The sequence below is a fragment of the Mustelus asterias genome, chromosome 28 (genome assembly GCF_964213995.1).
Source record: "Mustelus asterias chromosome 28, sMusAst1.hap1.1, whole genome shotgun sequence".
Lineage (NCBI taxonomy): Eukaryota > Metazoa > Chordata > Chondrichthyes > Carcharhiniformes > Triakidae > Mustelus > Mustelus asterias.
The window spans coordinates 16,737,593-16,753,081 of NC_135828.1; the positions used below are offsets into that span (position 1 = coordinate 16,737,593).

The 15,489-nt window shown below is 45.3% G+C and overlaps 2 protein-coding genes across 4 annotated transcripts in view; both read right to left on the reverse strand.

Moving 5' to 3' along the window:
• Nucleotides 1-5,330, reverse strand: part of spef1 (sperm flagellar 1) — a 37,530-nt gene extending 32,200 nt beyond the window's left edge. Inside the window, exons 1-2 of the mRNA XM_078199312.1 lie at nucleotides 5,124-5,330; nucleotides 1,023-1,134 (exon numbers count right to left, since the gene is read on the reverse strand). Coding sequence (XP_078055438.1) covers nucleotides 1,023-1,134; nucleotides 5,124-5,232 — 221 coding nt within the window. The 5' untranslated portion in view covers nucleotides 5,233-5,330. The remainder of the gene's footprint in view (nucleotides 1-1,022; nucleotides 1,135-5,123) is intronic.
• Nucleotides 5,331-10,634: 5,304 nt separating this feature from the next.
• The window catches only part of adam8a (ADAM metallopeptidase domain 8a), a 52,577-nt gene continuing 47,722 nt past the window's right edge, over nucleotides 10,635-15,489 (reverse strand). For all 3 annotated transcript variants that reach the window (XM_078199611.1, XM_078199612.1, XM_078199610.1), the window contains exon 25: nucleotides 10,635-12,927. In XM_078199611.1, coding sequence (XP_078055737.1) covers nucleotides 12,877-12,927 — 51 coding nt within the window. In that variant the 3' untranslated portion in view covers nucleotides 10,635-12,876. The remainder of the gene's footprint in view (nucleotides 12,928-15,489) is intronic.

Below are 15,489 nucleotides of genomic sequence, written 5' to 3' on the forward strand. Positions count from 1 at the left end.
CAGGAACAACGTAGGCCAATTTCTAGAGAGAATTCCTGTGCAGTGGGGGATGGGCAGGCCAGGTCAGTAGTTAATTGTCACAAATATATTCCACAACTCAGACTGCAAGTGAGCGGTGTCATTGGAGAACAATATAACAATGGTTTCGTCACAAAGTCATTCTCTTACATATTCATTAAAGGGCTTGGATTTATGCGGGAGCAAAGTTTTACGGATATCATATCCAACTTATTACTGTTCCAGATCATTACAAAGGGGAGCTGGATGGGCTGGAAGGGGCTGCACTCTGGGGTCGGAGAGGCTGCACTCTGGGATGGAGTCAGGGACTACACCATGGGGTGAGGGGCTGTGCTGTGGGTGAGGGGCTGCACTATGGGGTAGGGTTGGAGAGGCTGCACTGTGGGGTAAGAGGGGCTACACTGTGGGGTGAAAGGGGCTGCACGGTGGGATGAGAGGGGCTACACAGTAGGGTGGAGTCAGAGAGGCTGCACTGTGGGGTGGAGTGAGGGACTACACCATGGGGTGAGGGGCTGTGCTGTGGGTGAGGGGCGGCATGGTGGAGGGTGAGGGGCTGCACTGTGGGGTGAGAGGTGCGGCACTGCGGGGTGAAAGGGGCTGCATTATGGGGTGTGAGGGGCTGCCTTATGGAGTGAAAGGGGCTGCACTGTGGGTGAGGGACTACACTGTGGGGTGAGAGGGGCTGCATTATGGGGTGAAAGGGGCTGCACTGTGGGGTGGGGTTGAAGGGGCTGCACTCTGGGTGAGGGACTGCATTGTGGGTGGGGTCAGAGGGGGCTGTACTGTGGGTGAGGGGCTGCACTGTGGGGTGAGATGGGTTGCACTGTGGGGTGGGGTCGGAGGGAGCTGCACTGTGGGTGATGGGCCGCACTGTGGGGTGGGGTCAGAGGGGGCTGCACTGTGGGTGAGGGACTGCCCTGTGGGGTGGGGTCGGAGGTAGCTATACCGTGAAGCAAGAAGCTATCTGTTGCAGAATGTAAATGATTAAATATCAGAGTACTTACCTGTTTAATATCTGCCAGTTACTCAGTTTTTGCTGGGTAGAGTTTGCCGGGATATAATTGTGGATTTCCACCAGTTTCGGGAAGAAATGCTTTACCACTTCAGCAACCATGACTTGAAAGAAAGAATATTTTAAACATTGAAGTTTGTTTGTTGAAATAATCATAGTCCAGCTGTATAAATAACACATCTTCACGCAGTCTATAAAAATTCATCAATGTTCTGTTAAAGGTCTGTAACATTATCTTTGCCTGATTATTTATACTATTATGAAATAGATGTAATTATTTTTATTGGTTATGGGTGATTAAGTTGCTCGGGCTGATTTTCCAAGTACATATTGAGAAACCCAACAAATTAACAAAATGTATCAATAACACAGAGGCTCAATGTCATCTGTACAAATGTAAAATTACCTTCTTATCCACATACTTTTTATTGTGTACAATATCACTAGGGCGGCACGGTGGCACAGCGGTTAGCACTGCTGCCTCACAGCACCAGAGGGCCGGGTTCGATTCCTGTCTTGGGTCACTGTCTGTACGGAGCTTGCACATTCTCCCCGTGTCTGCGTGGGTTTCCTCCGGGTGCTCCGCTTTCCTCCCACGGTCCGAAAGACGTGCTGATTAGGTGCATTGGCCGTGCTAAATTCTCCCCCAGTGTACCCGGACAGGTGCCGGAGTGTGGCGACTAGGGGATTTTCACAGTAACTTCATTACAGTGTTAATGTAAGCCTACTTGTAACACTAATAAATACGCTTAAACTTAAAAGCTGATGAACAGGTACAGCATGAATCATAAAGGCTTTTGGAGAGATGGTCTTTATCTCAAGTGTCTGGAATAAAAAGATGCTACTGCAGTAGACCAGACAACCTGAGAGGTTAAAATGTTAAGCACTAAACGGTATAATATTGCTGCCCTTGCAAGACAGGATATATGCTAACTCATCATGAGAAATACTAGAAGATTCAGTAATATTTTATAAATATCTGTATGTAATTTGAAGTTGCAACGTCCAAATGTTGTCTAAATGCCCGAGTTAAGATCACTGCCCAGTAATCGATCCCATCCATCCATTTATTATAATACTGAACATTTGCTAGGAGCTAGCTATTTCCATTTGGGCCAGCAAGCAGGAAGAACATGTCCAGGCATTGCACCTCCTTACAATGAAACAAAAGCATGGGGGGGCAATATTTCCCTGGTGCATTCTCCATAGCAATGCCCTGACGGCTCGCTAACCAATCAGCGGTATAAATAATAAATTGATGTTCCCTTTGAAGTTTGGTATTCTTGTGTCTGTCCTGATGAGTGCAAGATTTTACAGCATTTTTTCTCAATAATACCCCTGTCCTGCACGATAGAATCATAGAAGGAGTGCAGAAGGAGGCATCAAGTGATGACTTCGCACTTGGTCAAGACATGTTTCATTCTGCACTTTTCTCTCCACCCCTGCAGAGGTTGCCATGCTGGAGACATCCGGGGACTTAGTTGACATGTGGTTAGTGAAGATAGTAAAAATTGGATAAAGCTCTGACCAGTAACTCCAAAGTATATTTCAAATTAATGATGGAAATGTGGGAGCAATTACAGATCAGCAATTCTATTTGGGTTCAGATTCCTCTCCTTTTGTCTTAAGCAATGACATATTTTTGTTCCAAGTCCCCATAAGCATGAACAGTTAGCAAATAACATTTTTCTTCGTAAATACTCAAGATTATCAGCTACCTGAAATTTTATTTTTGAAAATGTAATTAAGGGTGTTCTTTGATTCAGTGTGTAAATACATCATGCCACTGACTACGGCAATACAGGTCTGGGACTTACCTACCCCCATTCTTTGCAAATCAATCTTCCATTACCTAAAGGCCAGTAGAGATAATAAATTGGTCTCAGCAGCCTGGGTTAGCAAGAAAGGAGTGGGTCAAGATTATTATTATTCTTGTCCACAGCCCAGTGACCTTTATTGGGAGGGGTTAGGTATGTGGGAGGTGAGATTGGGCTGGGGTCTTGCTGTAATTGCCAAGCTTCCAAGATTGTCCTGATGGACAATCAGGTGGACTGAATGACAAACTCTGGCCACTCTGGCCAAGTAGCTATCAGAACCATTCAACTCATTCCTGCCATCCAATGAAGCAAGGGCTGATCTGTATTTTAATCCATAAACTAACTTGGATCTATAACGCTTAAGGGCTTTGTTCAAAAGAAAATTTATCAACCTCAGTTTTGAACTATTGAGTTTGCCTCTGGCCTCAGTGATCTTTTGAGGAGAAGTTCCAGGTTTCTGCGGCCCTTAGAGCAAACAAGTGCTCCCTGGCATCACCTAGTCTGGCTGTAATTTTAAAGTTCTTGTTCTAGCATTCACCACAGGAATGAGTGGAAAACAAAAGAACGGCTTGCTTTTTATATAACATTTCACAGTAGTAAAGTGTGGTCACCGTTGAAATGTAGGAAGCTCCTCTACCAATTTGCACCCAGCCAGCTTCCACAGAACAGCAACGTGGCAATTACCAGATAGTTTTCTTTTAGTGCTATTAGTTGAAGGATAGACATTAGTCGGGAAACTGGGGAGAATTTCCCTGTTCTTTTTTTCATGCTTACATGGAATGTGGGCATTGCTGGTAAGCACAGTAAGAAGTTTAACAACACCAGGTTAAAGTCCAGGTTAAATTCTGTGAACAGAATTCCCACTCACCTGAAGAAGGAGCTTAAGGCTCCGAAAGCTTGTGGCTTTTGCTACCAAATAAACCTGTTGGACTTTAACCTGGTGTTGTTAAACTTCTTACTGTGTTTACCCCAGTCCAACGCCGGCATCTCCACATCATTTCTGGTAAGGCCAGCATTTTTATTACCCCCCATTGAGAAGATGGTGAGCTACCTTCCGAAACCACTGCAGCCACTGAGGTGTAGGTACAACCACAGTGCTGTTAGGAAGTTCCAGGGTTCTGACCCAGTGACAGTGAAGGAACGGTGCTATAGTTCCAAGTCAGGCCAGCGAGTGGCCTGGAGGCGAACTTGCTGCTGGTGGTATTCTATGCCTCTGCTGCCCTTGTCACTTCAGGTGGTAGAGGTCACGAGGTTGGAAGGTGCTGTTAAAGGAGCCTTGGTGAGTTGCTGCAGTGCATTTTGTAGGTGGTCCATACTGCTGTCACTGTGGATTGGTAGTGGAGGGAGTTGACATTGAAGGTGTGGATGGGGTGCCAACCAAGCAGACTGCTTTGTCCTGGATGGTGTTGAGCAGCTTAAGTCATGAGGGTGAATGGAGATTATTCCATTACACTCCTGACTTGTGCCTTTAAGATGGTGGACAGGCTTTGGGGAGTCAGGGGGTGAGTTACTCAAAACAATACCATGGGATCTTTTACATCCATCTTAACCTCCCACCTTAACCTCACATCGGAAAGACGGCACCTTGATAGTACAGCACTCCTTTAGTGCTGCACTGGAGTGGGGACCTTCATCTGTGAGCCACACCCCTGCCCTAGGCCACACCCCTGCCCTAGGCCCCTGCCCTTGGCTACACCACCTGCCCTAGGCCCCTCCCCCTGCCCTAGGCCCCTCCCCCTGCCCTCGGCCATACCACCTGCCCTAGGCCACACCCCTGCCCTAGGCCATACCACCTGTCCTCGGCCACACCCCTGCCCTAGGCCATACCACCTGCCCTAGGCCACACCCCTGCCCTAGGCCCCTCCCTCTGCCCTAGGCCACACCACCTGCCTGAAGCCACACCATTGCCCTAGGCCACACCCCTGCCCAAGGCCACACCCCTGTCCTAGGCCCCTCCCCCTGCCCTAGGCCACACCCCTGCCCTAGGCCCCTCCCCCTGCCCTAGGCCACACCTCCTCCCTGAATCCCACCCCCTGCTCTAAGCCACGCCCTCATTACAACACCTGCCCTGTGCCCCACCCCCTGGCTCGTCACGCCCTATTATCACGCCCACCCAACTCCTAGTCCCCCCCCTCTGAATGAAGCCCCTCCTCCCTGTATTCAGCCCCTCCCCCCAGCTCGCGCTGTGTGCCTGCGGGGTTCCATTGTTGACCGTTAACGCTCGCTGCGCGCGGGGGGATCCATTGCGCCTGCGCTCCCTCCCCTCTCACCGCTACCTCCATCGCTGAAATCCCTGGCGATGTTCCGCTTGGGCCGGGAGAGCGGCAGCCGGTCAATCCAGGCGTACAGCTCCTGCAGGGCCTCCTGGCTCAGCTGCTGGTTCATGGCGAGGTCTCCCAGTACCCGGGGGGGGTGCAAGAAGGAGCCGGGCTCTGAGTGCGGGGAGCGGCAGCGGGGCCGTGTTGACAGCCCGTTGCCCCGGTTACCGCAGGTAGGCTGCCGGCTACGGAGCGGGGAGAGGGGCAGAAGGAGCGGGGGTGGAGAGAATGAACCCAGCATCACACAGCCAGCATCACACAGAGCCAGGGATTGTTTATCAATGTCACAAGTGAGGCTTACATTAACACTGCAATGAAGTTACTGTGAAAATCCCCTAGTCGCCCACACTCTGGCCCCTGTTCGGCGACACTGAGGGAGAATTTAGCACGGCCAATGCACCTAACCAGCACGTCTTTCAGATTGTGGAGGAAACTGGAGGAAACCCACGCAGACACGGGGAGAATGTGCAGACTCCGCACAGACAGTGACCCAAGCCAGGAATTGAACCCGGGACCCTGGCGCTGTGAGGCAGCAGTGCTAACCACAGGGGTGGCACAGTGGTTAGCACCGCTGCCTCACAGCGCCAGGGACCCGGGTTTGATTCCCGGCTTGGGTCACCCTCTGTGAGGAGTCTGCACGTTCTCCCCGTGTCTGCGTGGGTTTCCTCCGGGTGCTCCGGTTTCCTGCCACAATCCGAAAGACGTGCTGGTTAGATGCATTGACCATGCTAAATTCTCCCTCAGTGTACCCGAACAGGCGCCAGAGTGTGGGCGACTAGGGGATTTTCACAGTAACTTCATTGCAGTGTTAATGTAAGCCTTACCTGTGACACTGATAAATAAACATTATGCTGCCGGGATTGTCTTTCTAACGTGCCTCTTACTTTATCATCCGCTCGCCTGCCATCCATCCGATCAGATTCGTGTCAAACCATCGGGATTTGTACTCATTCATCTTGCTGGGAAAATTATTTATCTTAAAATAGCTCCACAGTCTCACATGGTTTGGGGTCTGGACAGAGTAGATATGAAGAAACTGATCCCACTGGTAAGAAGGATCGAGAACGAGAGGGTAACGGATTTAATGTGATAAAAGGAAACCTGAAATAAGGAAAAACGTCTTCACACAGCAAATGGTTCGGGTCTGGAATGCAATCCTGGAAGTGAGGTGGAAGCAGATTCAATCAAGGCATTCAAGAGGACATTAGATGATTATTTGAATAGAAACAATGTGCAGGGGTGCAGGGAAAAGGTGGGGGAATGAAACCAAGTCATGGTGCTTATTTGGAGAGCTGGTACAAGCATGATGGACCGAACATCCTCCTTCTGCACCGTAACAATTCTGTGAATTGGGTCCTCAGTACAAAACTACGTAATGTAGCATAGGTCACCAGTTATGGGTGTATTTAGGCAAAAAAAATCAAGGTGACCTCAACATTCAATTTACTGCCAAACAACCCCTACCTCCTCTGTGGCAACCTTCACTTGCCAGCTCTTTATTTAAATACTTCAAGTTTAGGAGCCATTTACACTTTTTCAGAGAACCTTTCTGCGGCATTGGGAGTGGTGCCATGGACAGTTATACCTGGTGCCTCATAGTCTGTGCCTGGTGCTGACTAAAGTGTTACAACAGTCCTGAGGGCACTGATTTGGAGAGCAGGCTTTTTGATAATGCTCGAGAACTTGTTTGTCATAGTCTGGATGTCTTCCTTGCTGTGAGCAGCAAGGGCACATTGACCTGCCCCCACCAACATCACAGTCTATAATCACAGAGTGGAGTGATTAAAGGACCTAAAGTTGCAAAGAAACCTTTGTCTCTACTGCTGTTGCCTCCATGACTATTCCAACACTCTATAGAAGAGGAGGCTGGCCAGTAAAGTTGAATATCCAACACTCATCTCCATATCTCAAATCACACCAAGTCCCATTTACCCATCATCTAATCTGCATTGGGGCAACCAATTTCTCATGTTGGTGTTCAAACTCTTCCATGGCCTCATCACGTCCGACCTCTGTATTCTTTTCAACCCTACAACACACACAAATATCCTCAGTCCTCTAATTGTAACCTCTCGTGTATCTCCGATTTTTACTGCTTGAGCGGTCGGTGACTCTGCTTTCAGCTGCCTTAGACTGATGAAATTCTCCCCCCAAACCTGTCTCTGAAGTCTGCTTAAAAAGCAAATTCTTTGATCAAGCTTTTGGTCACATGCCCTAATATCACTCAGGCTTCAAGTTTAGCATCAGTGCAGAATTACAGCTGAATCCCAATGACATTAAATGTCTAAGCACACCTAAACTGTCTGTTCCTCTCCTCACTGAGCTTTTGTTTTGAGGTTTTTACATTTATGTCACTAAACAGAATAAATGCATCTGTTTTTAAATTTTCACAATGGGTTCAATTCCCATGTGGCTGAAGTTATTCATGAAGGCCCACCTTCTCAACCTTGCCCCTCACCTTAAGTGTGGTGGTGGTCCTCAGGTTAAATAAGCCCCAGTCACCGCCTGGTCATATTGCAACTTTACCTTTACAAACTAAATACTTTTGGCTGGGGTGGGGGGAGGGCAGGGAGGGTGGAAATCCACCAAGCAAGACATAAATCATGTAGCAGGGAGGCCATTCAGCCCATTGTGCTTTGCAAGTTCCTTGAAAGAGCTACCAAATTCATTCCACAACCAAGCTCTTTCCACATGGCTATGACTGCTTTGAGCACCCTTTTAAAAACCATAAGATATAGGAGCAGAATTAGGCCACTCGGCCCATTGAGTCTGCTCCGCCATTCAATCATGGCTGATATTTTCTCATCCCCATAACCCCTGATCCCCTTATTAATCAAAAATCTATTTCTCAAAGACACTCAATGACCTGGCCTCCACAGCCTTCTGCGGCAGAGTTCCACAGATTTACCACTCTCTGGCTGAGGACATTCCTCCTCATCTCTGTTTTAAAGGATCGTCCCTTGAACCTGACGTTGTGCCCTCTGGTTCTAGTTTTTCCTACTGGTGGAAACATCCTCTCCACGTCCACTCTATCCAGGTCTTGTAGTATCCTATAAGTTTCAATAAGATCCCCCCTCATCCTTCTAAATTCCAATGAGTACAGACCCAGAGTCGTCAGCTGTTCCTCATACGACAAGCTCTTCATTCCAGGGATCATTCTTGTGAACCTCCTCTGGACCCGTTCCAAGGTGTCCTTCCTTAGATATGGGGCCCAAAACTGCTCACAATACTCCAAATGGGGTCTGACCAGAGCCTTGTACAGCCTCAGAAGTACATCCTTAATCTTGTATTCTCGCCATCTCGACACGAATGCAAACATTGCATTTGCCTTCCTAACTGCCGACTGAACCTGCACGTTAACCTTAAGAGAATCTTGAACAATGACTCCCAAGTCCCTTCGTGTTTCTGATTTCCTTAACATTTTCCCATTCAGAAAATAGTCTATGCCTCCATTCCACCTTCCAAAGTGCATAACCTCATACTTTTCAACATTGTATTCCATCTGCCACTTCTTTGCCCACTCTCCTAACCTGTCCAAGTCCTTCTGCAGCCCCCCCCCCGCTTCCTCAGTACTATCTGTCCCTCTACATATCTTTGTTTCATCTGCAAACTTAGCAGCAGTGCCTTCAGTACCTTCCTCCAAATCGTTAATGTATATTATGAAAAGTTGTGGTCCCAGCACTGACTCCACCCCTGACAAAATCTAGAAAACCAAACATCTGCACAGTGTAAACTAACAAAGATAATAGGATAATCTACTCTCACAACTGTCAGCTAAACAGAAAAAGCACATGTGGAATCTCTATTGTAGGATTGGGTTAAACAAAAGCAAGATCACATGATAGATAGATAACGACCCATATTTGCTTCATCCATCATGAAAGTTCCTCACCCTCCCAGCTGTTTCAAAGACAATCTGAGAATTGTGCCTCTGCTGCCAGACATATTTGTATTAAAGTGTTTGACACAGTTTAGTTATGAAATTTTCATCTAGGAAAAGAAGAAAACAATTCACCAAAGCCTTGAAATAAAGTGAGTCACTCGATAGTAGCTGAGGAGTTGCAGGTCAATACTTATCGGATCTGAAACTTTAAATCTGAAAGATATCACCCATGGGGAACTTGGCATTACAGTGAGATAGACATTGGCCTTTGATGTCTAGGTCCTGAGTTCACATCAACCATGGATAGGTGGGGTGAAAGTCTCCCGAGTTGAAATAAATCCGGGAGAGTCAATCCTATTCATTTTGGGCAAGGCCCAAAGATTGCTGTTGCAAGAAATGGAAAGGTGGTGCAGTGGAGAGTAATTTTCTGAAATGAGTGCACGGTAATGCGAGCTTTGCTACTTCTTTTCGCTCTACAATCGAGAAAGTAAATTTTAACTCTTTCCATTCATGGTTAAAATCGAGCAACTGTGTTCCGCAATGAAAACGGAGCGGCAAATAATGTTAACCCTGCTGTTTTTGCTGATAACTGCATGAGGCTCAGAAGCCCCGGGCAAAGCCTCATCAAGTACTAATCGAGATTCTACGCAAGTCGGGCTTGGATGGCATTTTAGTAGCTTACTGAGTGGGCCACTTGTGACAGAACTGAATCATAGAATCATAGAATCCCTACAGTGCAGAAGGAGGCCATTCGGCCCATCGAGTCTGCACCGACCACAATCCCACCCAGGCCCTACCCCCACATGTTTACCCGCTAAGCCCTCTAACCTACGCATCTCAGGATTCTAAGGGGCAATTTTTGACCTGGCCAATCAACCTAACCCGCACATCTTTGGACTGTGGGAGGAAACCGGAGCACCCGGAGGAAACCCACGCAGACATGAGGAGAATGTGCAAACTCCACACAGCCAGTGACCCGAGCCGGGAATAGAACCCGGGACCCTGGAGCCGTGAAGCAGCAGTGCTAACCACTGCGCTACCGTGCCGCCCGGTAGCGCAGTGGTTAGCACTGCTGCTTCACAGCAGTGAAGGAGCAGTGCTAACCACTGCTCCTTGAAGGAGCAGAGGTCTTAAAAAGGTAAGTTTTACGCAGATTTTACACAGTAACTTCATTGTAGTGTTAATTTAAACCTACTTGTGATAAATAAACTAAACTTTTAAACATTTTTGCAGCATTAGGAGGGGGCAGAGTATTGCTGTAGGATGTACAAGATGATATCTGGGCCTTTGAAGCTCTGGGGTGATTCTCACCCTGAGTCAGCCATTGGCTGAAAGACCTTGAGATTACTTATAATTTTCAATTTAGAATCACGTCATGTTTTTGGTTCTGGTGGTTCCTGATGATGCACAGACGTTCCCAAGAAAGACACAAATTAAGGGCACAGAAACTGTTTTCATTCGTGACATTTAGAATTCTACTTATAAATAGCATGATTTTTTTAAAAATAGAAATTCCTCAGTTATATGGGTTCAGTGATAGTGTATTCACGAGACACAGGCAGAAATGATCTACTTCTCAAAACAAATTGCAGTGCATATTGCAATAAAGTACAATATTTATTTGCTGAAGAAAATAAATAACCCATTTCACACGGACAGATATTTGTTCAGCCCAGCTGAAAAAGTGCAAACAATTTAATGACGGACATCTCTGTGGGATTAGGCACATTGGAATGAAAATCAAAACTAGATAATAATTGGCATCATGATTCACTAAACTTGGATAAAAATCATGCGAAAACCTTTCACAACATAAAACCAGCTGTAAATACTTATCCCTGATTAAAATGCTAGTGTAGAAGATTTTTTAAAAAGTCAAACATTCATTCTGTGCAACCTGAAGGTTCCACAAGCAGGGACAGTCAAAATATGTTAAAGCCCTTAGATGGGAAGATACTTTTGTTTCATTTCAAACAAGGATTTTTTTAAAAAAACGTGTGCCTAAAGCAATTATGCTTCCAAGTCTAATGAAAATGGTGTTCAAGAGGTTTGACCTCCCCACCACCACTTTTGACGTGCTTAAAGGCATTCCCACCAGTACAAGCACCAGTGAAAGAACACTGATGTTCCCATCATAAAGTTTCTACATACTTCATTAAGCTAGCAAAAATACTAGTTCCAATCAGAAATTTACATTGCCTTTTTCCCGGCTAAATTTCACACTTTTTAAATTAACAAAAGTAATTCAAGCAAAACTCCAGTAATGATTTTTAAAAAAATATATACACCAGATACTAAATTGTATTCCCCCAACCAAAATGTCTTTATGTTGACTTTCACATTTTTGAAACTGGTTCTTGTGAATGCCAACAAGATAATCAGAACTTTAACAGATACTAATTTTAGTTTCAAGCATGCATCTTGTACCTTCCCAAAATAAATGTATGCATAGATTTTTAAAAATATGCCTTGCATTAAAACAGACAAAAAGCATTGGTAGATGACATTAGAATTACAAATACATTTGACTCCATTCAACTTATAAAAATATTTCCAGTATGGTGATTGTGTGAAGGTGCAAGGTTGATGGAAAACGATGTACATTTTAATGAAGAATTCTAAACTCTTCCTAAAATTAAATTGGTCTGTAATTGCTCATTTAGGATTGGTTATTTGGTTGATCTATGGGCTCAGGGCTGTAACCCAAATTCTTTAATCACATCCCTGCAAATATACCAAGGGTAATTTACCCTAATTTTTGTTTTAATAAAAACTTTGTCCATACACAATTGTACTATTTTTAAATGGAATGGCGCAATAATGTTGAGGGGAGAAAAGGATAGGACAAAATCCTGCAAGTTGTACAGCTAGGGATAACTTGTCCAGCTTTGGGAGGGTAAAACGACTTGCGTACTAAAATCAGTTCCCTCATGAAGCAATACTCAGACATTGATCTGATTTCCACTTTTTCTAATTGATACACAATTTAGATTGTTATAAAAAAACACCAGCATTTGTGGAGAGAGTGACCAAGTTAATAAGGGTAAGTGACCCTTCGTCAGAACATTCAGTCGAGTCTCACGTCAGAGAGCTCTGATTAAATATTGTACACAGGATTTTGCTTTTGTATTAGAGTTTAGATTGTGGCTAATTCTGTTGACCCCTATGTGGTACAGTACAGAATTTGTCCCGTCAAGTCCATACCAGGCACATTAGCCATCTTGTCTGAAACCAACCTCCAAAAAAATGGGAATGGTGAGACTCTTTCCGAACTTGCCTTAATTGGATCAGTTCAGACTAAATGCTGCAGCTGGATGTACAAGTGCAAGGTTGTTCCTTGACAAATCCAAGAGAGGGGTCTGGAAAATGGACTTCCGGTTTCACACCCAAGCTTTGTACTTTGCACAAGACCAAGTCAAACCAGACTGATGCAATACTTTATTCAAGTGCTCCTCTTCACTTCAGTTTATCAAAATGGCTCCTTTCTAAATCGAAGGGTTACTTCACAAGTTGAATCTCGTCACTGTTTGCAGCAGAATCATTTTAATTTATATAATTAAAAAATAGCGAGAGAAAATATACCCTTAATAGTACCAAGGCACCAGTACAATGAAAGCAGCATTGTTAATGTTCAGTTTTTCTGCTATCTCAAACTAGCCACCATCTTGTACTGTGTTTAATGCTTTTTGCTCCAATTGCACAAACTTGTATGACAAGAAACCAAATATAATGCTTTGTCTTTTCCTATAATGTCAGGAAGAAGATAAAAGTCCAGCAACCCCACAGCTGTGCTTCTGTCATACGATGATGTTCCCACACATTTCCTCTTCATTTCTGATGATTTTGTGGCTTTAGAGCAACTTTTGGCTTGAAACCAACCTAAGAAGGACAAGATTATGTTGCTGTTTAGTCATGTTTACCTCACATCAGACTTCTTTAAAATACAAAACACCATATTTATCAGAATATTTTTCAATGACAGTCTTACCCTGTGCATCTCCCCATAAGCCAAGATTTTTTATTCATTCATGGGACATGGGCATCACTGGCTGGCCTAGTTGCCCTTGAACTGAGTGGCTTGCTCAGCCATTTCAGAGGGCAGTTGAGAGTCAGCCACATTGCTGTGGGTCTGGAGTCACGTGTAGGCCAGACCAGGTCAAATTTCTCTCCCAAAAGGATATTAATGAATCAGATGGGTTTTTAAAAAAAAATCATTTCATGGTCCTCAGTGGATTCTTAATTCCAGATATTTTTATTGAATTCAAATTCCACCATCTGCCGTGGCGGGTTTCGAACCCAGGCTCCCAGAATATTAGCCGAGTTTTTGGATTAATAGTCTAGTGATAATACCACTAGGCCATTATGAATCTATGGAAATTGGTTTCATCTGTAATCTCCCCCTCTGACTCTCACACCTGTTTATTTATCTGTCAGTTGGACTGGACTCTGGCCCACACTGGGCACCTATTTGGAGTATGCAACTCACTGACAACATATTAATGAGGTTCTGCTTTCAAATGGACATGTCTTCCTGCAGGAGGATTGGCCTGGGCTAGCTGTACGATAAATTCAAATTCCCCAAGATTAACAGTACAAACAAGTGAATAAAAATAATTTATAAAAGTTGCTATTTAACTCCTGGAGAACAAAATGAATGATTACAACCTGTCTTTCCTAAATTGCTGTTCTTTTAAATTAACATTGGATTTATGCAGCGATTGCTATCATTTTCACCATTGTGGGAACAACAATAATGTGTCTTGAAGTTTCCAAATTGATCCTCACTAGCTTTTATTACTTTAAAGTACTTAAAATAGTTTAAAATACTTAGGATTTAAAAATATTGATAAAATCAGTAAGGGAGCTTCCAAATCATACAATGAACTAATAACAGTGTTGGTTATTCAGTTTCATTTCACCTCTTTATCTACATGGAAATTCCCATGCAAATTCATTTCGGACAGATTCATATAAATTAATGATAGCAATAAAGAAAATTATTCCATCATAATGATCTAACTTCAATTAAATATGTATTAAAACCCATTCCAATGCATTAAAATAATCAGCAAGTCCCACCACGAGTCCATATTCGCATCCAAATATCAAACTCCAGTTGCAAAGAAGGGCACAAACAAGTTCAGGAACAGATTTGTCGTGCATCTGAGGGCTGTAGCTTCACCCTTAAGAAAACCAGTCGTAATACTGAAACAAAGGGCCCGATTTTACCAAAACTTCGCGCCCGTTTTCGGGTGCGAAATCGCGGTAAAGTCGGGCGCCGGGCCTACACCACAATCTGCACCCGATTCTGAGCAGATCACGGCTTTACCAACACCCAATTCGAGTGCATTTGCTGGTACACTACTAGCCACAGCCATCTCTCCCGCTCTCTTGCCCCTGCAGGGAAGAGTAATCCGTGGCTGGTAGTGTACCAGTGATGGTGTATCCCTTTACAGGCCCAGCTTGGTCCTTCTCCAGTGTGTCCTCTTGGACTTGTACTGATCTCGTAGCCGGTTTTCATGCGGATCCACTGTGGAATCGGCCGGTTCTGCTTCATCTTCTTCACGAGGAATCGCTTCATCCTGAAGGTTTTGTGGGATTCGTTCCTCCGGTGGGGAGGGGGGATTGGCCGCAGACTGGCAGCGGACCCCACCCCCGCGACCAGAGGATGATCTGGGTCCCACCCCCCCCCCCCCTCCCCTGCCAACCAGAGGATGATCTGGGTCTCCCTCCCCCTGCCCACCGACCAGAGGAAGACCATCAGAGAGCCGCTCTCTCCGCTTTCTGCTCTTTCTTTCGCACCCGGGCGCGCTCTGTCAGATCTTTTTTGAACTGCGCATGCGCAGTTCAGAGCTCCAATCGGTCCTCCAGCATTAAGCCCCGCCCACAGCGTGGATCGGGCTGGAGCCGGCAAAACACGTATGGGCGCGCTGCAAAGAGGATTCCAGGCTCGGATCTATTTGACGCCCAGATTCGGCACTTAGACTCAAAATGGTAAAATCAGGCCCAAAGAGTGATTCTCATTGACAATAGTGTCGTGAACAAAATTCTTTGAAAGCAGATTTTATCAAGAAAGACATACTCTCTTCCACCATCTTCCATTGGTAAAATGCAAAAGTCTGAGGTCATGTACCAACTGACTCAAGAACAGCTTCTTCCCTGCTGCCATCAGACTTTTGAATGGACCTACCTCGCACCAAGTTTCTCCTCATAGGACAGGCCTGCCATCCCAGGAATCAGCCTGATAAACCTTCACTGTGCTCCCACTATCGCAAGGACATCCTTCCTCAGATAAGGACATCAAAACTGTACACAATAGTTGCCTAATCTATCCATGTGCTGTTGAATCAGATGGATCAAAGACAGAGCAGCACAGTCCACGGACTTATGAGGTTGATAGGTAATCTGTACTGATCGATATGTGGAACAAGAGGATCTAAA